This window comes from Plutella xylostella, chromosome 15 (assembly GCF_932276165.1).
Source record: "Plutella xylostella chromosome 15, ilPluXylo3.1, whole genome shotgun sequence".
Lineage (NCBI taxonomy): Eukaryota > Metazoa > Arthropoda > Insecta > Lepidoptera > Plutellidae > Plutella > Plutella xylostella.
In genome coordinates, this window is record NC_063995.1 from 3,919,765 (window position 1) to 3,943,710 (window position 23,946).

The 23,946-nt window shown below is 42.2% G+C and overlaps 2 protein-coding genes across 2 annotated transcripts; one reads left to right on the forward strand and one right to left on the reverse strand.

Moving 5' to 3' along the window:
* The first annotated feature begins 520 nt into the window (after nt 1-520).
* Nucleotides 521-16,613, forward strand: LOC105386171 (probable nucleoporin Nup54). Its single transcript, XM_048625825.1, has 14 exons — nt 521-746; nt 1,091-1,213; nt 1,528-1,626; nt 1,827-2,113; nt 2,613-2,754; nt 3,113-3,269; nt 4,559-4,667; nt 4,966-5,146; nt 5,315-5,403; nt 5,568-5,735; nt 6,619-6,738; nt 15,002-15,089; nt 15,517-15,754; nt 15,935-16,613. Exons 1-13 carry the CDS (start codon nt 683-685, stop codon nt 15,648-15,650), a joined length of 1,761 nt encoding a protein of 586 aa, XP_048481782.1. The 5' UTR covers nt 521-682; the 3' UTR covers nt 15,651-15,754; nt 15,935-16,613.
* Nucleotides 16,614-17,112: 499 nt separating this feature from the next.
* LOC105386129 (zinc finger protein GLIS2 homolog) lies at nt 17,113-18,913 on the reverse strand. Its single transcript, XM_011556629.3, has 3 exons — nt 18,698-18,913; nt 18,305-18,489; nt 17,113-17,985 (listed from the first exon to the last, which is right to left on the reverse strand). The coding sequence occupies exons 1-3, from the start codon at nt 18,839-18,841 to the stop codon at nt 17,151-17,153; spliced, it is 1,164 nt and encodes a 387-aa protein (XP_011554931.3). The 5' UTR covers nt 18,842-18,913; the 3' UTR covers nt 17,113-17,150.
* Nucleotides 18,914-23,946: the final 5,033 nt, after the last annotated feature.

A 23,946-nucleotide genomic window follows, 5' to 3' on the forward strand; every position in this document is an offset into this window, starting at 1 on the left:
CGCCTAACCGGGCAGATTGCGGATATCTCGGATTTACTTTATAAACTGCCATTTTTACCACCAAATTTTTACATACAATGATAATCCGACAACCGCGGCGGTGCGCCGACAAGTGTGTGATCCGCCTTATATGCTCGGCGTTTAGTGTACCGGTGGTGGTCTCAGGCAGTTGGGTCATGTAGGTACGTGGCTAAGCGGGAGCTGGGGAGCCAAGCGCCGCATAGCAGTAGCAGATGTGGTACAATAGGCTATTGGATATTTTGACTCTCTTTTGACTACATTCACCATATAATAAGGACTCATGCTCATATTTCCAGTAAGCCATGGTTCATGGTTTAAGGATTTAAAGAGTAAATAAAAGTAAATTTACGCATCGCTAAACAATCTAGGCCAAGGAACATAAGTACTTGATCTAGGCTAGGTGAGCTAGGTCCCCTGACCCGCTATTATTATTCTGAGCTATTTCTACAGTCAAATAACGTCACAGAACCATAATATCAACCGCAAAATAATAACGGCCCGTCAAGTCAAAGTGTCAACTGTCAAACCAAAAAAGTACACATTTTTGTGTTTGAGTCGGTGTTTTGGTTAAAAAATTAAATTGGAATTCAACAATACAAACAGAAACTAAATTATAGATACCTTGGTATAGATCACAGAAATTTAAATAAATAGATCAACGATGTCGTTCTCATTTGGTTCTACTGCCAACACGCAAAACAACAGCTTTGGAAGTGCCGCCAAACGTAAGTTACTATGTACTTTAACTTTACTGATTGTTGTTCGATAATTTTATGAGTTTTTAGATAGTTTAGAATTCTTCAGCAATTGTAATAAGTGAATAGAGTGGCACTGTCTTGAAAGTATAGCCAAAAATTCATAACTCTAAAATAATTGTAGTAACAACTTGTGTTGTTACTACAATTACTACATGTTATTACAATGTTATAACCCTCCAGTTACATTTATATGTACAAACCAATTACCAACTGTTATGCCAAATAAAGTTATGATCATAATAGCTTATCTACCGTGTTATTATAAACAGCTAATCTTTAGGTTTTCTGAATTTAGAGTGGTTTGGTTTCAGCAAGCTTCGGGTTTGGCAGTACAAATACGGCCACAACAAGCCAGGCTGGTTTCAGCGGGTTCGGTGCCACCACAGCCTCTACCTCGTCAGGTTTTAGTGGATTTGGTGCAAACACCAGCACAGGTATTTCTTCTTTTGGACTCAAATTATTTGTTTTTTACCTGCTAAGTTTTTATTCAAACCGTAAATGGTTTTGTCCCAGAACAATAAAAGTACACTTCCGAGTCAAGCAGCTCTGGTGACACTGATACACCAACAGTAACTTTTGTATGAGTGTAGCAATAAAGTATTGTTAGATCTATTTCTTTGTATGCATAAAATTCACATTGTTCTTTCTCCTACTTAACCTCATGCAGGTGTACTGATACATAAATATTTTAGCTATAATTATAACTTTTTAATAAATAAATAATGAAATATTTGTACATTAATTTCAGCTGCACCGTTTGGCACCCTGGGTGCTCCGGCGGCCTCGTCGGCACCCTCGCTGTTTGGGGGAGGGGGGTTCGGGACCACTGCAGCTAAGCCTACTACAGGTATTTGTAGTTTAATAAAATTTTGTATTCCTATATCAAGAAAATGTGGTTTAGATGTATATTATCACTTAGAAATGAATGATTTTTTATTATGTTATTACACCACTATACCACTTGCTCTGAATGTAATATTTTTTATGAAATTTCCAAATCTAGGCTATTTCTGATAAATAAGATATATAACACAGTTTTTCCTGCAGGTTTTGGCACCAGTGGTGGATTTGGCACAAGTACCTTCGGTGCTGCAGCACCATTCGGTGGGACATCAACTTTTGGCAGCACTGCACCAGCGTTCGGTGGAACTAACACCCTTGGCGCCAACACACTGGGAGGCAACACACTTGGAGCCAACACCTTTGGTGGGGGATCAACATTTGGTGCAGGATCTGCTTTTGGGTCATCATTCGGTGCCAAGCCAGCGGCCACAGGTTTCGGTGGATTTGGCACAGGTCTTGGCACTACTAACACTTTTGGCCAACAACCTCAGGTAAGAAGAGAAGACATTGTATTTCGTGAATAGTATATAAAATTATGCACGCAAAAATAAATAAATAAATAAATAAAATAATAAATTCAAATAGGTACGGAACTTTGTTTCACAACAAGCCAATGCAATAAAAAAAACAGCACAATATTATCTCCATATAACACAGATTCGCCCAGGCCATCCTCAGGCTAAGATTTTCAAAACTCCGTTACTATTTCTTATCATCATCATCAGCCAATAATCATCCACTGCTGGACATAGGCCTCTCCCAAGGAGCGCCACAACACTCGGTCCTCAGCCTTCCTCATCCAACCACCACCCGCCTAAGGTCGTCAGTCTACTATTTCTTAAAACAACAATATATTTTCTATGACATTTTTAATCTCACATTGGTTCCATAATCTGGTTTATTGGAGAAATCAGGCGTTTAGAGTTGCTTGTCCAGTGACAAGTACCCTTCAATCAGTAACAATAAATAAACCCCTACATCACCCCCCAGCAACAGCAGCAGCAGCAGCAGGCGGGCCCGGCGTCGGCGCACGAGGCGCTGGTGGCCGCCGTGTTCAACTGCAGCGTGTTCGGCGACGAGCGCGACCAGACGCTCGCCAAGTGGAACCTCATACAGGCGCAGTGGGGCACCGGTTAGTGCAGATTTAATAAGCTTTTGTTTTGATTTAGTTCATTAAAAATGTATGACAAAGCTATATATAATATGGCAATTTTGTAAGCATTTTTTTTCTCAGGTGTTAACCATGCTCATGGCCCCTGAATTCACTGTGGGGCTTTATTTCATCTAGTGTGTCAGTGGCAAACACAAGAATGTGCCTAGGGTTGGTCTCCGTGGTAAAGGATTAGTCATTCAAAATAGCGTCTGACGCATCTAAAGTACACTTGATACTTCACTCGGCGATGCTCCTATCGTAACCGTATACCCGCTCTGAAAGCTACCACAACCGAGCTTGTAAGCATACCCTTATTAATGAACACTGTGTTCTCCAGGCAAAGCATACTACAGCCAGACAGCGCCACCGCTAGAACTGACGGAACAGAACCCCCTGTGCCGCTTCAAGGCGGTCGGCTACACCAAGCTGGGCGCGCGCGGGGAGAAGGACGGCCACGTCGCGCTGGTGTTCAACCAGCCCGAGCAGAGCATCAAGTTAGTTATCACTTTTATTACGATACGGAGAGATTTGAGTTCTCATCAGTCATTTGTTTCCTGATATTGTTTGGTAGAGGCACGGTTTGTAAGAATAGATTGAGGAGTATAAAACCTTACTCTATAAATGCGGATGGCACAGCAGCTAGAGAGTGCCCTAGGTGGGGCAGGTATACCGCTGGCGCTGACGGAGCAGAGCCCGCTGTGCCGCTTCAAGGCGGTCGGCTACACCAAGCTGGGCGCGCGCGGGGAGAAGGACGGCCACGTCGCACTCGTGTTCAACCAGCCCGAGCAGAGCATCAAGTTAGTCATTACAATGATTGGTACCTAGTTTACAACCTGCAAGCATTAACATAAGACTCTACTGCTTGTTGTGCTATAGGCCATGTCTCAATAAATTTTGCTGCTGAATAATCTAGCGGTGCCTCTTTCATGGATGTTTATGTTTTCATCTGTCATTTGTTTCATCATAGTGACCACTAGAGGCGCTGGTTTGTATATAAAAATAAATTAAGTATCAAAACATATACCTACTAGCGATGCGGATGTCACAGTGGCTAGAGACTTATTTACTAGTGCCGGAGGTGCCGGGTTCGATCCCCGGCCGGGGCAGGTAGTCCGCTGGCGCTGACGCAGCAGAACCCGCTGTGTCGCTTCAAGGCGGTCGGCTACACCAAGCTGGGCGCGCGCGGGGAGAAGGACGGCCACGTCGCGCTCGTGTTCAACCAGCCCGAGCAGAGTATCAAGTTAGTTATCACAATAATTATATGATTGGTACCTAGCTAGTTTCCCTGCAAGCATTAACTTAAGGATCTACTGGTTATTGTCCTATAGCTATCTCAATAAATTATGCTCCTGAACGCTCTAGCGGTACCTACTAGCTGCTTTTATATTTCTGTGACCGCTAGAGACGCTGGTTTGCATGTAAGAATAAATTGAGTATAAAAACTTACTCAAGAAATGCGGATTGCACAGTGGCTCTGTGGCTAGAGACTTATTCACTATACCTCATTCCACGAGAAAGACATCTGACAGAACCCTTATTACATTCGAATAAGGGTAGTTTTTGTTTGAATCAGATGTCTTTCCCTGTGGTATGGGATATAGCCTCAGATACTGCTGGAGCAGAACCTGTGAGTTCGATTCCTCCGATGATTGGTACTAACTGCATCCAAGTAGTTTACAAACTGCATCAGTTAACTTGAGACTCCACTGTTTATTGTGCTATAGCCCATGTCTTTTTTATACAAAGTTATGAATGATTATTTAAATTATATATTTTTTTCCAGAACTAACCAACAGCAGCTGACGACGTCGCTGTCCAGCCTGCTCGGCAACAAGCCCAACCTCGTCGTCAATGTAGAGTCGGTTAAGGCTATGTCCGACTCCAAAACTCAGGTATGGATGCAAATACCTACATAATACGAATAGATGATAAGATTTATAAGATGCATTTCCAAAAAAAATTGTAAGCCTCTTACATAATGTGCAATGTATTATCTTCTATGTACTGACTCAGCAATAATGTACAGTTTATATCTAGCGGGACTCGTGTTATGTTCGTTCGTCCTTTCGTTTCTTAAAGCTAAAGTGATTCTGCCTGCCCCTCAACAACATCAGCCAGAATAATAGTATACTCCCTTTTGTATGTCATACAAGAAATGCAGTTTCAGTATTGAAATTGCAATACTCACAGGTGGTAATCTACGTGGTGGACAACAACGCCGGTGGCACTCACGTGTCGTCCACGGAACTAGCCAACTTCCTGAGCGGCGGCGCGCGCGCGGCGCTGGCGGGCGCGGGCTGCGCGTCCGTCACCGCCGTCACCAGACCCACGCCGCAGATGCTGGCGCAGTACCTGCAGACCCCGCCGCATGGTGAGATTATTAAAAACAATAACATTCGTTATATAGATAGCCAATAATCGCCCACTGCTGGACATAGTTCTCTCCATAGGAGCACTAAAAATACCATACTCTCTTCTCGGTCTTCTAAACCTAAAGTATCCAAATCATTAATGTGATTTGCATTGTTATTCTTTGCAGGTATCGACATGCGTCTCTGGAAGCAGGCGCAGGCCGACAACCCGGACCCTGAGAACTACATCCCGGTGCCGATCATAGGATTCTCAGAGGTATTTGTCTAGTTTACTTATAAGATAGTATTAATATGTCTAGTTAACTTTTATGGTATTCGATGGTTATGTAGCATTTAGCATAGGTCGGTGCAACACAAAACTGTTAGTGTTGACAAAATAAGATCACTGCCTAATAACAGCTTGACTCCCCCCTTCCCCAGATAAAGTTCCGCGCGCGCTGCCAGGCGGAGCAGGCGGCGCTGCAGGCCGGCTACCTGAAGCAGGCGCGCGAGCAGCTGGACGCGCTGCGAGCCAGGCGGGCGGGGGCCGCGGCGCGCCTGGCGAGCCTGGCCGCCGCGCACCACGCCGCCCGGCACACGCTGCTGCAGGTAACTAGACGCGCTGCGGGCGCGGGGGGCGGGGGCCACGGCGCGCCTGGCGAGCGTGGCCGCCGCGCACCACGCCGCCCGGCACACGCTGCTGCAGGTAACTAGACGCGCTGCGGGCGCGGGGGGCGGGGGCCGTGGCGCGCCTGGCGAGCCTGGCCGCCGCGCACCACGCCGCCCGGCACACGCTGCTGCAGGTAACTAGACGCGCTGCGGGCGCGGGGGGCGGGGGCCGCGGCGCGCCTGGCGAGCCTGGCCGCCGCGCACCACGCCGCCCGGCACACGCTGCTGCAGGTAACTAGACGCGCTGCGGGCGCGGGGGGCGGGGGCCGCGGCGCGCCTGGCGAGCCTGGCCGCCGCGCACCACGCCGCCCGGCACACGCTGCTGCAGGTAACTAGACGCGCTGCGGGCGCGGGGGGCGGGGGCCGCGGCGCGCCTGGCGAGCCTGGCCGCCGCGCACCACGCCGCCCGGCACACGCTGCTGCAGGTAACTAGACGCGCTGCGGGCGCGGGGGGCGGGGGCCGCGGCGCGCCTGGCGAGCCTGGCCGCCGCGCACCACGCCGCCCGGCACACGCTGCTGCAGGTACTCATGATAAGGTCATTGATGTAAGTAGGCCTCTGCGTAATAGCGCCATTAAACTGTATGGCCAGCCTTCATCGTGCAATCGCCATCGGCTATCGGAAAGTCGATAAGTCGCATGTCACGCTCGACACGCTCTTATGGCATTTGATGTATTAATACCGTAATCCGTTTCGCCGTCATGAAGTCCCGGCTGTGTTCGCCTTCTGTTCACAGCATTTTTCTTAACCACACGGCATTTTCCCCCCGAAATACCTCACAAATTATCTTGTAACTGTGTATTAAATTCCCTTCTCTCCGCCAGGTCATTGCGCAGAAGGAGGTGTCGGGGCGCGTGGGCGCGTCACTGACGGCCGAGGAGGAGGCGGCCCGCGCGCGCCTGCACGAGCTGGCAACAACCCTTGCCGCGCCGCCCGTCAACAATGTCAGTATACAACACAGTATAGTATGAACACACACAGTGATAGCGCAGGAGGAGGAGGCGGCCCGCGCGCGCCTGCACGAGCTGGCAACAACCCTCGCCGCGCCGCCCGTCAACAATGTCAGTATACAACACAGTATAGTATGAACACACACAGTGATAGCGCAGGAGGAGGAGGCGGCCCGCGCGCGCCTGCACGAGCTGGCAACAACCCTCGCCGCGCCGCCCGTCAACAATGTCAGTATACAACACAGTATAGTATGAACACACACAGTGGTAGCGCAGGAGGAGGAGGCGGCCCGCGCGCGCCTGCACGAGCTGGCAACAACCCTCGCCGCGCCGCCCGTCAACAATGTCAGTATACAACACAGTATAGTATGAACACACACAGTGGTAGCGCAGGAGGAGGAGGCGGCCCGCGCGCGCCTGCACGAGCTGGCAACAACCCTTGCCGCGCCGCCCGTCAACAATGTCAGTATACAACACAGTATAGTATGAACACACACAGTGGTAGCGCAGGAGGAGGAGGCGGCCCGCGCGCGCCTGCACGAGCTGGCAACAACCCTCGCCGCGCCGCCCGTCAACAATGTCAGTATACAACACAGTATAGTATGAACACACACAGTGATAGCGCAGGAGGAGGAGGCGGCCCGCGCGCGCCTGCACGAGCTGGCAACAACCCTCGCCGCGCCGCCCGTCAACAATGTCAGTATACAACACAGTATAGTATGAACACACACAGTGATAGCGCAGGAGGAGGAGGCGGCCCGCGCGCGCCTGCACGAGCTGGCAACAACCCTCGCCGCGCCGCCCGTCAACAATGTCAGTATACAACACAGTATAGTATGAACACACACAGTGATAGCGCAGGAGGAGGAGGCGACCCGCGCGCGTCAGTATACAATAGTATACATCTTGTTTTACATTAGCCCGTAATCCGCCAATGAAGCCAACATTGCCTACGAGCTAAGGAACGCCACAACACTTTGTCCTCAGCCTTCTTTATCCAGCAACTACCGGTTAGCTTTAAGTTCTTCGGTCCATTGGGTTGGAAGGCATGCATAATGCATATGTATCAATAAAGCAACAAAAATCAAGATGGAAATGGCAGACTGATTTAGACTATCCCCCCGGGCCCCGTTATTATGTCTACTACTCGCACGGTGTGCAATGGTCAGTATGTACTTTTTTGTTTGCGGGGTTGATGTTGATACCCTCTGGTTTAATAGTTTACAAAAACTTAAGTATACTTTTATCATGAAAATACATTCCCTCCCGTGGAACCACTTCATTTTTTAAAGTCAGTTAAATACACATTAGGTACATCAATCTGACACATAAAAAATTTAATGCCGCAAAAATGTAGCATAGTATAAAGTTCCCACTAATAACTAAAGTAGTACATAGTATAAAGTTCACTAGTGAATCGTAATAGATTAGCGGCGTCCTTGTCCCATCGTTCACTCGTTATCCGCGTGGCCGCTTATCTACCTGCGTGAGGTGAGGCTAGTACCGCGTATCTCCAGACATCTATTTATCGCTACAATCTCGTTACAACTACAATGTGTGGGCGATCATTGTATTAATGATTGTAATGGTGGATATTTATGGCGGCAATATGACTGACACAATCTTCTTGCATTCTAATGGAGAATGAGACAAGTTGTAATAGATGAGAGATGTGTGACATATAGGCATGGCAGATGTTTCCTTCATTAAAAGCCAATGTTTTCCATATTTGGATATCAGTTCACTTGACTTAAGTATGAAGGTTTACCCTCAGAGGGATGGAATATGGTTGGACTAGTAAATAAAAGAGGACCGCTAGAGTCAAGAGATGTTTAATGACTGCTAAATATGGGTTGAGTAACATACAAAGATACATGCTTACACTATGGTTATACACGGGTTATATATAGTATACAGCTAATATATGTTGATAGATACATAGGTACTGCACCTCCGGGGGTACATAAAAAAATAATAAAAATACATTTTTCATTATTTTTATAGCATACAAGATATTATTATAATATTGATTAACATTGATTATTTGATAGTTACATATGGCTTAGTCCTATTTTTATGAACTAACTGAACCTTTCCATCCTTGATTACTTTCACATTACAATCTACATCTTCAAGTACAGTATAGGGACCATCAAACAAAGGATCTAATTTACGCCCTGTTTCATTCTTTAACAAAACCAAATCGTCTTTAGCATATACTATGGGGTTAGCAGATTTATCATACATTTCTTTTCTTTTCTGTTTGCTTATAATCAAATTGTTTCGAGCATCTTTAAGAGCTACCTGTAATCTATACTTAAGCTGTAAGGGATAACTATCTATGTTATACAAAGGGTCTATTTCATTATTAATTCTACAAGGAATGTTACATTGTTTGCCAAAAACTAGTTCATACGGAGTATATTTAGTTTCTGTGTGTACTGTACTATTAAAACTAAATGTCCAAAAGGGTAACCAGTAACTCCAAGTGCCGGGATGAGAGTCACATTGGATTCTTAAAAATGCACCCAAGTGTTTGTGTGTATTTTCAAGAGCCCCAATAGACTGGTGATGGTAAGCTGTGGAACATAATTTCTCTATTTCTAATAATTTACAAACCTGTTCCATTGTTGCTGAAATGAACTCCGAGCCTCTATCTGTTGCTATAACCCTAGGAATACCGAATTTTAAAATAAAATTTTGAACAAACTCTTTGGCTACAGTTACTGTTTCTTTATTTTGAATGGGGAATGCCTGTATAAATTTGGTCAACTCACACTGTACTGTAAGAATGTAGCAATTTCCTTCGTCATCTCTATCTAAAGGTCCAACTAAATCTAAGAATATCTTATCGAAAGCCGATGTGGCTGTTGTTGTTATTTGCATCGGTTCTTTAATATAACGAGAATGTTTCATTTTTTGACATTTCGTACATTTTTGTATAAATTCTTGGACGTCCTTTTCGATACCTGGCCAGTAATATCGTCTCTTTATATTGTTTACCATCCTGCGCATACCTGAGTGGCCACTGGTAGGCAGTAAATGGAAGTCGTTAATAATAAATTTCTTTTCATTCTCGTCGATAATTTTCTTTATACCTCTTATTATGCATATTCGTGGTCCGGGCCAATCCTTAATTGAATTTACTTCTTCACATATTTCTCTAATAAAGTTTACATTTTCAACATCTTTTACTATACATATCTCTTTTATACCAATATCTTCACACATTAAACTTAATTTCTTCACAAACTCGGCTCGCGACATTTGTGCTTTGAAATCAAGATTGACACTAATTATTCCTTTACTTTCAATATAATTTAAATATTCATCTTTCTTTGTTATCATATTCTGTTTATTTAATGCATATATTTCTTTTCCAGTCATTAATACTACTTCTACTGAGTCACAAGGTTTTCTCAATATATCCACAACTTTTGGTTGATTAGGCCAATCGTTGCTAGATGTAGTAAGATCATTTTGGACCTTCAATTCATCATCTTTATCTTTTCCTTCCATTCTCTTCTTTTGTGCCCTAGTCATAACATTCATAATCATATCATTCATACTCTTCAATTCATCAGATGTTACACAAATTCTAGATAATGCATCGGCAGCTACATTATCTTTACCTTTTATATAAATAATTTTAAAATCATACTCCTCAAGCAATAATCTGAATTTTAATAACCGGCTGGATGGATCTTTCATTCCAAAAAGGTAAACCAACGGTCTATGGTCTGTCATTATTGTGAAGAATCTACCATAAACATACGGCCTAAAATACTTTACTGCCCACACAATAGCAACTAATTCTTTTTGAATAGTGGGGTAGTTTCTTTCTGCTTTATTTAATGGTCTACTGGCATATGCAATAGGCCTTAAATCTTTATTACATAATACAGCTCCAATTGCAGTGCCTGACGCATCTGTTTGGATAACAAACTCGTTATTTTCTGAAAAATCTGGAAATTGAAGAACAGGTGGGGTAGTTAAGAGTATTTTTAAATTTTGAAATGCATCATCGCAATCTTTAGTCCAAATAAATTGTTCATTTTTTCTACACAACTTATTCAAAGGGCTTGTTATATCTGCAAAAGAAGGGACAAATTTTCTATAATAGTTACAGAATGCAACAAATCTCTTCACTTCTTCAGCGGTGGTTGGGACTGGATAATTTTGTAAAGTACTGATTTTGGTTGGATCTGGTGCTACTCCATTAGCAGAAACTACATGACCGAGATAAAGTATTTCCTTTTTTAAGAACTGACATTTTTCGGGATTTAATTTTAAGTTGGTTTTTCGTAGTCTTTCGAACACATCTATCAAATTTTTGTTATGCATTTCTAAATTTCTTCCAAAAACTATCAAATCGTCCAGATACACAAAACATTTTTCAAATGTTAAACCCGACATTGCTATTGACATTACACGACTGAAAGAACTAGGACTTGTCTTGAGACCCATTGGTAAACGTTTCATTTGATATTGACCAGTGCTAGTTGTAAACGCAGTGCACTTACGACTATCTGGAGCTAGGGAAACTTGATAATAACCTTGTTGCAAATCTAGGTGGGAAAAGTAGACTGAACCCGAAAGAGAGTCCAGTATTTCAGTTATGTTTGGTAGTGGAAACTTATCATCCTCCACATTTTCATTCAATTTTCTAAAATCCACTACAAGACGCCATTTTTGTTCTTCACCAGAAGCTGTTTTTTTAGGTACTAATAAAATAGGACTGGACCAGTCACTTTGTGATTCTTCTATGATATCATCTTCAAGCATTTTATTTATCTGTTTATTAATTTCTCTTTTTTGAGATTCTGGTAACCGATATGGTTTTACATACACTGGACTGGTGTTTGGTTTTAAAACTATCACTTCACTTCACTAATATTTGTCGTTGATAACTTGTCTCCATCAAGAAAAAATATATCACAATATTTAACGCATATTGACTGTAATGATTTTTGTTCTTCGGCATTCAAATGATTTAATTTTAGGTTATTTAAAAGTTGTTTAGCTCTGTCCATGTTTCGTTTACATTTGTTAAATTTACAGATTTCATACTCAGATAGTAGATGAATTTCAGGTGTAAACACGGGTATACTAATATCATTTTCACTTAAATTCAGTATTTTCACAGAAATTTTTCCCCAACGCGGCTTTACTATTGATCCTGCTAGAAACACATCCTTTCTCAACTCTTTCGCACATACTACACCATCTTCTTTCAAATCATTTTCTAAATAAATATGATGAATTGATTCGGATCTTGCAGGTAGAACTAAAACGTCATCAGAATAAGATTTTGGTTTTTCACAAATACCTAATAAACATTCTTTTCCGTTATTGTTCAAAGATAAAGTATTTTGTTGAAGATTAATTTTCGATTCGTACTTAGCCAAGAAATCTAAACCGAGAATTCCATCTGCCTTTAATGGCAAGTTATTAAAAACATGAAACTTGTGAGCAAACGTATCATTTTCATTTGTAACCAATCTTAAATAAACATGTCCTAACGAGTGAATCTGGCCTCCTATACCGTTGACGACAGTGTCATCTCTATATATGGGAATGGAATGTGGCAATACTTCTTTTCTTATTACCGATAATGATGCCCCCGTATCAATGAGCCAAAAATATTTTTTATTATTTAATCTTAAAGGGACAAAACTGGATAACCCGTCAAAAGATAGAATAGCGTGGTTAGTCTCGAAAAAACTGATTATTTATGCTTTCATTTTCATTTGTAGTAGTGGCATCGCTACTATGTTCTTGTTGTTCTTGCGCCGTGAATACATTTCTTTGGTTGCGATAATTTCCGCGAAATGATGAGTGGCCTCTCTGCATGTTTCCTCGCTGCGGTCCAGCTGACGATGACGTAAAGCGTCCGCGACCGTTGTAATTCCGATTGTAATTATTAAAGTTTCGGCTAAAATCGTTAGAATTCTGCTCGGCCGCATCCCGTGTACGGTTATAATTCGAATATCCACATCGCTGCTGTATAAAATTCTTAGACCTACCTCTGTTGTATGTTGCTGAAAACTGTAGCACTTCCGAGGAACTCGTTGACATGGTCTCCTCGTCCTTGGCAGCCTGGATCGCCTCCGATAGTGAGCTGTAGTTCCTGGCGGCTATGATTGTACTTAACCGTGAACTACGCAGGCCGTCTGAAAACCTCTTAATAGCCGTTTTTTCGTTAAGCGGCTTGAGAACCCCATAAGCCTCGGGATTGTCGTCGGATTGCGATATGGTTAGGTCTGTGAATAATTTTTCAATATAACTACCGTATTGGTCGATCGTCCTTGATCCTTGCGTCGCCTGCTGTAAACGTGCTTGGATGGCTGTAAATGATTTTTTCACCAACAAATGCTTTTTTAAATCTTTTATTAATTCCGAAACTGAAGTATACTGAGTCAAAATACGTAATTTTGCGTTTTCGGACAGTCTGCTTTTCAGTACAAATGTTATCAAAAGTGACTTACCAGTTTCATTCAGCATACCGGCGTACATCTCGACAGCATCGATCATTTTCTTGGAAGTGGCCTCCTCGCCGTCCATCACCGGGATCAAGCTGCATGCGGACTTTAAATCAAACTCCATTGTGGCTGAACAAAAATCAGAACTAGAAGGCAAAACACACAAACTAGTTATTTCCGTATAAACCGACCTTATTTTACTATATAACTGAGTACACTCATAAAATAAACCCTTTTCTTCATCAGAAATATTTAAAATAATATCCTCACACTCATTAACAATTTCATTAGCCTGTTCTAATTTAACTGTGGTAGTTTTACAACTGTACCTTGATTTACCCTTTTTTATTAAATATTTTCTAATCTGCACAAGAGTATCATAGTATTCATTTAAAGTATTTTCCATAACACTTTTTTAATTGTTATACTGTTATATTTATCGTTATAGGTAAAATTATAATATAAAGAATAAATGCAATTAAACAATTTGATTAAATCATACCCTTAATTATCATTAATTGTCCATAAAATCATACCGTGATAAAGTTCATCAGTCAGGAATGCGCAACAATTCCATTTACGTTCGGGAGTATCGAGTTCGCGGAGGTAAACGCGCACTTATTAACACCGTTTCGCTTCACTATTCATTTATATTACGAGCACTATATGTAAATATATATATATATATATTTTTTTAAACACTCAAACACTTGAAGAGACCCGACGAGCTGCTTCCTCGCGCCCTCGGTACCGGGCTTCCAGACGTCGATCAGCAATCGCTTCTACTCGCTGGTTCAAGCACCTCTCCAGCTTGATTATTATTTTGTAGACTGCATACAGCGCTAGCATAATTAATATAGCCATAACAGTCCAAGACAATAATGTCATATTTTCCTTCAAGGGGTGTTCCACATTCGTAATAGTATTGGAATATCCAATTTGTGACAAAATGTCCTGACGCGGAGGGGCGGGTGTTGTAGATTTAGTATTGCCCATTTTCACGTAATATTTATATAATTATTTAAACATTTTATTCACACACGAGCGCGATACTTTTTGAGAATGTCTATCCCGCGAACCAAATACGACATGGCAAGGTCGCCATGGAATATGGTTGGACTAGTAAATAAAAGAGGACCGCTAGAGTCAAGAGATGTTTAATGACTGCTAAATATGGGTTGAGTAACATACAAAGATACATGCTTACACTATGGTTATACACGGGTTATATATAGTATACAGCTAATATATGTTGATAGATACATAGGTACTGCAGGGAGGATGACTTGCATAAATGAACCACTGCTATGCTACACCATTTCCTTAGAGCATAGTTTAGAAGGAGATATTGATGTCGATTCTAAAGGCAGAAATTCTAATTTTAACGCTGTCAAACTAAACATTTCGTTAGCATAAAATTAAATTTACCGGAACACTCATAGAGTCGAATTTAAAATAAATTAAGGTTTTGACGGCTCTAGAATTATAATTTTTGCCTTCAGAATCGACATCATTATATTCTTCTAAACTATGCTCTAAGGAAATGGTGTAGAATTGCAGTGGTTACTTACACCATCACCAATATATATTTTTTATTTTGTTAACCTTATATCAATCAATGGGTTCAAATCAAAACAATGCGGGATCAATATTCCCCTAGCTTTATTAGAGTTAACTAACTAGAGTGTTGTTGGCCTATAATCCAAATAATTACAGGATCCATATTATTATATTCCCTTATAAAGAGTGAGCTAACTAGAGTGTTGCTCCCGCAGGGTCGGCTGAACGAGCTGCTGTGCGCCGTGCGGCTGCAGCGCAGCGCCAGCGCCGGCGGGCCCCAGGAGCGCTACCATCTCGACCCTGGTGAGATTATTGACATTCTACAGATATGTAACTCATTCTTATTTTAGTCCTGCCTGACATAACTTAAAATTGCGCAAACATTGCATTTATAGGTATGATTTTTGCGATTTCTGCGAATACATTTCCGCTTTACCATCTTGCTGATGAATTCACTATTATTTTGTAAGATTGTAAGTATACCTAGTTATAATTAGGGGATGAACCTGCCCACCAGTTTTATGAGGTCAAAACACAGGACCTGATAAACTCTTATTGTTTATCAACGGGATGTACCGGCTCCAATGGATAGAGTAGTTCCCCGAATATAGTGATAGTAACCAATACAGCTAAAAAAGTGACAACTTTTCCATGCACTCGAAACCTGTCTATCCCCACTGCTTACCAGTTCTTTAGCTCCTCATATACTAACTAACACCTCCCCCCACAGGCGCACAAGAAGACCTAAAGCAGTTCCTGGTGCTGCAGCAGCGCGGCATGGCGCACCTCATGGAGACGGCTCGCAAGGACCTCGCCGCGCTCGGCACCATCGCCGATGGCATGGCCGCCATCGTGCGTGCTTAGAGGTACACCTTGTGGTAGGTCTAGAGCTCAGTGGGAGAAGCTGCTCGCAATATCATAGTTGAAAGGTACACGATCCAAGATACTGGTAGCAGTTGAGATCTATACAGGGTGTTGAAAAAAGGGTATACTAAGCCGAAAACTTTAATTATTTAATTATAATTTTCCATAGAAACTATTTTGGTCACGTGACTTTTGAAATTCTGATTTTAGTTTCGGGCTTAGATGTACCATATTGCACATGTAGGTTCCGTAGGGCTTAGATACCCTTTTTGCAACACCCTGTATATATCGTGTGGAAGGATATGACACACGAGGGCATAAGGACTTGTACACAAAACTGCGATCGCATCGCAAAAAATTGCTTAATCAAGCAATTGCCCTGAAAAACTGTCAAAACCGTCGCAGTTTTTTGTGAAGCGACGTCGCATCGTAGATTTTGTACCAGCCCTAAACCCGCTTTAAGGTATCCTATTACTGGTAGCTTTATAGTTCAATGTCAGGGTCGAAGGACGAGTCTAGATATCCGCCAGTGGAAGCAACTTTGGAAAGCAATGTTGGGGGAAGACCCTGAATGTAAAAACGTAGTCTTTCATAAATTAATGAGGAACCATTTTTTACATGATTGTAACTATTAGAGTCCAACATCGCGTCAAAGGACTTCACGACATGCAACAACATAAAATTGCTCTAAGTCTAAAAGGTACATACATTAATAGCTGAATATCGCGCGTTATCTTAAGGGTTTCTTTTCTACGAGTATTCATGCGGAAACTATAAGCAGGTTAATCGAGGAATTAGAAGATAATATTTGTTTGTTATATTTGTAACCTTATCCGGACTTGTACCTTGTACTATGATACGAGTATTGTGTATAAGTAAAATTACATCTAAGTGTTCCTTATTATATCCTTGTATCTTTGTACAAACTTATAAATAATAAATCGGCCTTTCATAAATAATGCAGATTCGTTTCTTTAATTTATTGTTTGTCTCGTAAGGTGAAATGAGACAGACATGTTGTCTCCAAAGGCAAGTTAATTTTTGCTTAGCCATCGTTTTAATAACAATCTAACGCAGAAAAACTGCTGGTTGTACCTGATAAGGATGATGTTTTTGCCGCCGGTATTTGGCGAGCACACAAGAGCAATGATTTGACAATAGGCGCAGATACGGTGTGCAAATTTGCACAACTCTGAGCCGCGTCATCTCTGCTTGTTCTCAGATAGCGGCGGCGGACTATCGTACATTACTGCACGGTGTAATGAATTGGCAAATTAGATTCATTTTCCTTTGTTTTCATGACTTGGTATGTGAACATGATTCTCGTTTATCAATGATAAAAGTTTTCTTTCTTGTCTTTTGAATTGTTTTTGTTTAAACTTAAACTTAACATTCATGGTAAATATACATACTATCAAACTACCTAAATGGCAATATACCTTATAGGAATAAAACGAGAAAGTAGTGTAAAAAGTAAATAATTTAATACGATTCTTAAAACTAACTTTTAGTGCTTAAATCTAAGGGCAAGTCTCTTCTCACTAACTCTTCCATAGGATTTCTGTCGGCTTGCTTCACGCATTTTAAATTTAAAGGCATCTCCTCAACTTCTATAGGGCTGTACATCAAGTCTTGTCTCTCAGTCAATTTGACCTCAGTCATTGGGACGTCATCAAACGTATAAACTTTCTCAGGTGACCTCAACATGGGGTAGTCAATGCCTGTAGAATAATAGCTTCTGTACGCGTGCTCATACATTTGGCTGTATTCAGTGTACGACATTTCATACGTGGGCACTCGTAGCGCGTACATTGGTGGCTCCAGAGGGCTGTACGTGACTCGTTCGACGGCGGACGGGTATCTGCTGGGTGAAGACGCAGCGATGGACGGCACCGAACTGAATTGGACAGGAGACATCGTTCTTTGCGGACTGTGGTAAGGTAAATGCGTCTGATACGTGGAACTGTCCACGTCTGAATACGGGGATGCTTCTCTGCTGTTGTCGGAGGATCTCGGGGATTCCTTAGGTACGAAGTGCTTGTAGGTCTTGACGTGTTTTCTCAGGCTGGACGGGTCGGTGTAGCGTTTGCTGCATCCTGGTACCTTACAACAATACGGCTTGTCTACGGTATGTGTCCTGGTGTGCTTGAAGCGGTCACTGGAGTTGGAGTAGGCCTTCCCGCAGCCCTGGTAGGGGCAGGCGTAGGGCTTCTCCCCCGAGTGGCTCCGCAGGTGGATCTTGAGGTTCTCTGCACGGGAGAAGCTCTTGTTGCACTGCGTGCACGTGTGAGGGCGCTCGTTGGTGTGCGTGCGCACGTGGACTAGCATCTTGTAGCTGTTGACAAATAAGAGAGGGCTGTTAGAGTGGGGTTCATGGGTAAAAAATATTGTTTTAGTTTTTACGAATGTCATTTGTTTTAATATACTTTTTACTGTGCATATATATCAATGCAGAAATTTATATATTTTTTAATATAATTTAGATTTGATGTAGCTTTCTAAAGAACCTTATGTTTGCTTTTTTAGCCAGCTGGGTATTAGGTACTCCATAAAGTATAATTTAAAATGTTCAATATATTGAGTCTCTCCAGTCTATCTGTACCAATGATTAGGTACCTACTATGACCGAATATTACAAAAACCATATAACTAACCGAGCATTAAACCCCCGATTCGGCCGCGCGCAGTCCTCCCATCCGCAGTAGAACAGCCCATCAGCTCTGGGCTGCGCGTGCGCCCGCGCCACATGCGCCGACAGCCGCGCCACACCGGCGACACGCGCGCCGCAGCCGCGCCACCCGCACACCTCCTCGCCTGGTGATGACTCCTCGTCTGAACTCTGAGGGGAGATGGGGTGGTTAGTGTGAAAGAGATAGAGAGGGAGTATTGGTGGGTATGTGCTGAGGATTGTTGGTTGAAAGTTATGCCAGAAATATTTTGATTTGGGGAAATTAAGGGATGGTCAAAAAAAATTACGGTCTAAATATTGGGTAGAAAAAGAAAGCAGATAATTGAGAATCCTAAAAAAGAATGTCAAAAATTCACACCTGAAGCGGTAAAGTGTTGTAGACAATAGCCGGCTGAGCCAGCGGGCGCGCAATGTAGGACGCGAACCGCTCCGGCGGCGCCCAGCGCAGCCCGCGGCACGCCTCCACCGGACCCTCCGGTCTCCAGTGCGGAAACACCAACATTATCGAACTACTATGTATATCACTATTCTCTCAACTTGTCACCACGAACGCTAGCCTCACAATGATGCCCACCGCGCCGCCCGACCGCTTTTATAAAACCTCAACGCGTTGATAAGACGAGTCCCCTGCGAATCCGCCGCCCCCCGCGCCCGCGCCTATCGGAAACTTTTCTAAATTCACAACAACAAACACGATCGAGTTTTTTGTGCCTAGTTAATTGACTTATCCCAATTTGGTTTATTTTCGCAGTAGGGTTGAAACAATAGAGGTGGGATTCGCTTGGTGTGGAGTGGAGTGATACGGCGTTTGCGTTTGGCATCGCGGACGGCTTATCTGAGCCGCCGGCCGCGGCCGCGCTCCGGTTTGTACCGGCTCGATACTGGGAGGGTCAGGGGGTAGCCGATACTGTCATCCAGCCGACCTCTTACTGGTTACTGTTCTAGTACCTCGAACATTGCTAATGGACTTTAAACAAACGCTCTATCAGGTACTCTAGACGTAGATAGATGCTAGAGAAAACTTTAGATCTAATGCGTTTGGTATATTTAGTAGTCATGAATTCTTAAAAATAATATCTATCGCCAGTTTTCTGTTGGAACCATGCTCAAGTTTATTTTTCGGATCACACAATTTTACAGTAACAACAAGTAATTATATAGTTCCAGGTACTACATGTAGGCACTACTTGAGAGCGCTGAGTCAGTAGTCTAATCTCGTGACGATAGGAAAGTGAAGTCCAGACGAGATAAGGCCATAACTGCGCAAAAAGGATATCAATGTTGCAATAAATTCTTACGCAATTTTATTAAATTATACACCTGCTGGATATTCAGGTTGACCCCCTTTCCATTGGTCCATTATTTATGGGAGACCCTGTGTTTCACCCGACTGATATATTTGGCTTGCCTGGTAGGTACCAACTTATAGAGATGTAAAAAGTGTAATGTAAATTTTCAACATAACGAATGAAGTTTTTATTAAAATGATCATTAGAAATCAAAAGAGTTAGAAATTAATCCGTCCAATAAGATCACGCCCAAAGCATGAGCTGATCACTGCTCACCTTAGGGCACCTACCGACTTATCGAGCTATCAATCAATATTAAACTGTTCTTATATTACCTACTGAGGTGGTTTCACCTAACTTTAGCATGCTTAGCACTCCCTGATAGCATGATCTCAATCATAGCAACATTACTCGTGGTTTGGTGATAGCATGATATTCTTTTTATCTTTACAAATTTAGATTTATACCGACTATCTACAATAAAAGATTCTAAAGATAGATGCCCAGACTTCCTTACCGTGATAAGGTCTAAACCTGTCTGGGATTACCTATATCCACATCAAAATCCTGGCATGCACAAAATACCAGAGACATATTAAAATAATGATTTATCTCCTATGTACATGGTGTCGCAAAAGTGGTAAACAGAGCCGAAAGGGGGTAACTCAGGGGATCTTTCTGGACCGCTTTTATTCTACCACTTTTTGAAATTCGCGTTTTTTTTATTACTACAAAGCTTAGTGCTTTAGAGACCCAGTCTCAAATTAATGTTGCAGTGTTTTGAATAAATTAATTCCTCATATCTATTCCTATACTTAGGTACTTTACTTAGCTAAAATATGTAATACCCATGGTTGATTATATCATTGCATGTGTTAATTTGCACGTGTACGCTATTTAACGTATTATCTTATCAAATCTCATGCTATAGAGCAACGTAGTTGTGTTAACCATTTTGTTAAAATGACACCCCAAAGACGAATAACCACAGGCAACCAATACAAAAAGAAGTCCCACAAGTGTACAATGATTCGCCTTAATTACTAGGACAGTGATTTGTGCACATCATGTGCCGAGAAGACAATTTGAGCTAAAAGTGTGTACTTTGTGTATGTGTGTGTGTGTGTAGCTGTAGTACGAGTAGGTCGAAGCGACTTGAAGCAGCGTTATCGGTTATCAGACTGACTCCTTGCATGTGTGTGTGTGTGTGTACATACTAGACTTGCGCCAGTGTGCGCGGCCCCCTGCGGCCGCAGACTTCGCCGGTTGTATCCAGTTCTCTTATCACTCCCGCCACATTCGATGTGTCTCACCACAATAATAAAGTAATTAAGAACGCTTATCATCGTCTGCTTAAGCTTTTTTTAACGTCGCCCTAATGAATGAAAAATTGCTAGGTGTATTAACCTGATTCAGCAAGAATGCGCGGGTTTATAGTTCTGAGTCATGATGGTTTCGGTTTCCTACGAAGATGATTTGGAAAATCGATTAATAGATGTAGAAACTTACCCCCTTATTCATAGAAAAGTTACAATACGTTTTAACTAAAAAACTGTTTTGTCCCTCTCTGTCAAAGAACAAATTGTTCTTTGTCGTAGAGGGACAAAACAGTTTATTAGTTAAAACGTTCTGTAACTTCTCTATGAATAAGGGGGTTAATATTTACGTAAAAATCCTAGAAACAACATTAATTTTATCGAAAGAAAGCGGACATTGTCATCATCATCAGTCAGTACATAGTCATATCCTTTGGTGGACAGGGCTCTCCCAGGGAGCGCTGCAACAATTTGACATCCTTCTGTCATCTAGCCACTACCGGCAACCTGCTTTAGGTCGTCGTGCCAGTGCGTTGACGGATGGCCCACACTCCGTTTGCTTGTTCGTGGTATATCGGTTACCCTAACAAATTCGTGAGCTTATTAGTTCAAGTTATGTTTTCAAAATCAACCCTTAAAATTTTCAGCAGCAGTCATATTCCGGACTTCTGAAGCAATCTACAGGAAAATGGACAACTTTTCATGCGTTTGCATCTAAGCACAGACTACATTGTTATTTATTGTTACGATCTAAGCTTATGTGCCCATTAGCCGCACAACATTGTTTCAATCTGGAACGTGCTAGTGTAACACATTAGCGCAAGCACTGTTGGCTAGACGTTTGTTTGTTCGCGCTGCTATCAGTGGTCCACGGGGCACGCGGCCGCACCGCCGCTAACCGGTTCACACTTATCTGCACAACACTCGGACAACACGGATTTCATCATTACATATTAAACTTGCCTCGGTTTGTGCTGGTCATTTGTTTCTGTTCTGATATTGAGAGGTTAGCGTGGTCGCTTCAAGGGGGTGTTTGTATGAAACCATCGCAGCTTTTGGTAATTCATCCAATAACGGCGGTACGGCTAGGGATCTTTCGCATAAGCACAACTGTGTAGCTCGTTTCTGAGTCACGTGAGCACGCAGAATAGTCCTTCAGTGCAGACCCGAATAACCATCAATTTTCATGATTAAGGCCTGAACAAGGGGTAATAGTAGATAATCGAAGTAGCTATTGTTGCCCGTCAGCTTTATGGTCTCCTTTGATGGGGTGTTAGGCAGAAGTGCATTTGCTAACCTCATTACTATAAGATCCTCGCCTACTCCGAGCAGTTAGGGACTTATCTTTCAGTCGCCCAAATTCTGAATCGTTTAACAAAATTAACTAACTAACGAAACCAACTTAGGTAGGTAGGCCAATGATGCTAAAATTGCTTTAGCTCCTAATCTAGCAAACCCTTACACTCAATTCACTCTATTACAAACATCGTACCTACTCGCAGTCACTCCATTAGTACGTGATAGGGAATCACGTCCCCACATCATGACTGTGACCTTTATATTTTTGATGATCCGCGTTATCAGCTGAATTTTGGCCAGCAAGTCTAGACTGATGTTAGGAGATAACGGCACTAGCGGTAATCGCACTGTAAACCTAATCCCCGATAACGCGTCTGCATCGCATTCGCGTGCTGATAATGTGTCTGGATATTTGGGAAGGCCAGATTGTCCTAAACGTTTGATGGAAATTGAGGGAAGGTGCGGGAACTATGATGAGGTTACACGTAATTTGACCAATGCTCGTGTTATGTATCTCAGCTGTAATGGACTATTGATTTCAGGCAACAGCAGATATATTAATAAATGCAACGTAACGTTGTAAATATCCACTATGTTCGTCTCACGAGCTAGGTGCTATTGCCAAATTGTGGCGCCATTTTTGGTCAAGTTAAGTATGAATCTCAGTGTATTTGTAATGGAAGCACTTAGCTCTCTCCCACCGAGGCATAATGCCACTTACACACAGGATACTATGCGAAATTCTTTGCCAGTTTTCGTCCCACATCACTACGATTATTAGGTCGTGTCGTCTCATCAAAACTCAAGTGACTATATGAGTACATAGATTAGAGCCCAAGATTCTGGACCTATAAAATTAATACCTATGTTACTATTAAAATTTAACTTCATGCTAAAACATTCTGTATCTTCTTCTCTATGTGCTTTATCCTTTATACTCATAAATCCAACTGTAAACACTTAGCAACTAACTAGCTAAGTAAGTATATTATGATCACCACTGACCATTCCATCACATTTCTACAGGTAGGTTACCTTACCTACACGTTCTTAACTACCTACCTTTGTGAATTATAGTTATCTGTGATTGATATCTCAAATTCTCAATACCTTCGTTTATAACGTCTAGCACTACCCAAGTGCATGGTGTCTACCCAAGCTTTATCATAATGATTAGGTGTAGGGAGAATAAAATATACCTACCTAAATTTTCCATTCTACGATTGATTGGATTTGGTTCTGTTTGATTTTCTGATAGAATAGGATACTACTTTATTGACTTAACAGGACACAAATAACAATTTATAATATATATGATACCGACAATAGAAAAAAAAGGTCACACGTGACCCGTGAAAAAACCTTATAAACCAAGTAGGTAGGAGGAGGAGAGGCATGCTGTCTATAGCAACAATGACAATACATACATATGTATAAAGATTACATTAAATCAAAGGGATACCTATATAAATACTTAATCAAATAAAACTTACCATCACTCCCACTCGCAACACTCAATTCAGGATATGACATTCACTAAACCATTAGCATTAGCACCCATTACAAATAGCACCTAATTGTTCAGCTATAACTCACTCTTGCCAAAATAAACAAAAACTAGGTACAAGATCGGAGTTGAGCAAACGAGCGGGTTCGTGTCACCACTGCCAGTGGCTATGAGAGTGAAGCTGCATTCAGGAGTG

Bases quoted from the DNA above. Each gene is read 5' to 3' on its own strand.
- LOC105386129 (XM_011556629.3), bottom strand. From the start codon at position 18,841: ATGTTGGTGTTTCCGCACTGGAGACCGGAGGGTCCGGTGGAGGCGTGC. The intron at 18,490-18,697 runs GTGTGAATTTTT...ATCTCCCCTCAG, and splicing joins ACAACACTTTACCGCTTCAG to AGTTCAGACGAGGAGTCATC. The intron at 17,986-18,304 runs GTTAGTTATATG...ATTTGTCAACAG, and splicing joins AATCGGGGGTTTAATGCTCG to CTACAAGATGCTAGTCCACG.
- LOC105386171 (XM_048625825.1), top strand. From the start codon at position 683: ATGTCGTTCTCATTTGGTTCTACTGCCAACACGCAAAACAACAGCTTT. The intron at 6,739-15,001 runs GTCAGTATACAA...TTGCTCCCGCAG, and splicing joins CCGCGCCGCCCGTCAACAAT to GGTCGGCTGAACGAGCTGCT. The intron at 15,090-15,516 runs GTGAGATTATTG...CTCCCCCCACAG, and splicing joins GCGCTACCATCTCGACCCTG to GCGCACAAGAAGACCTAAAG.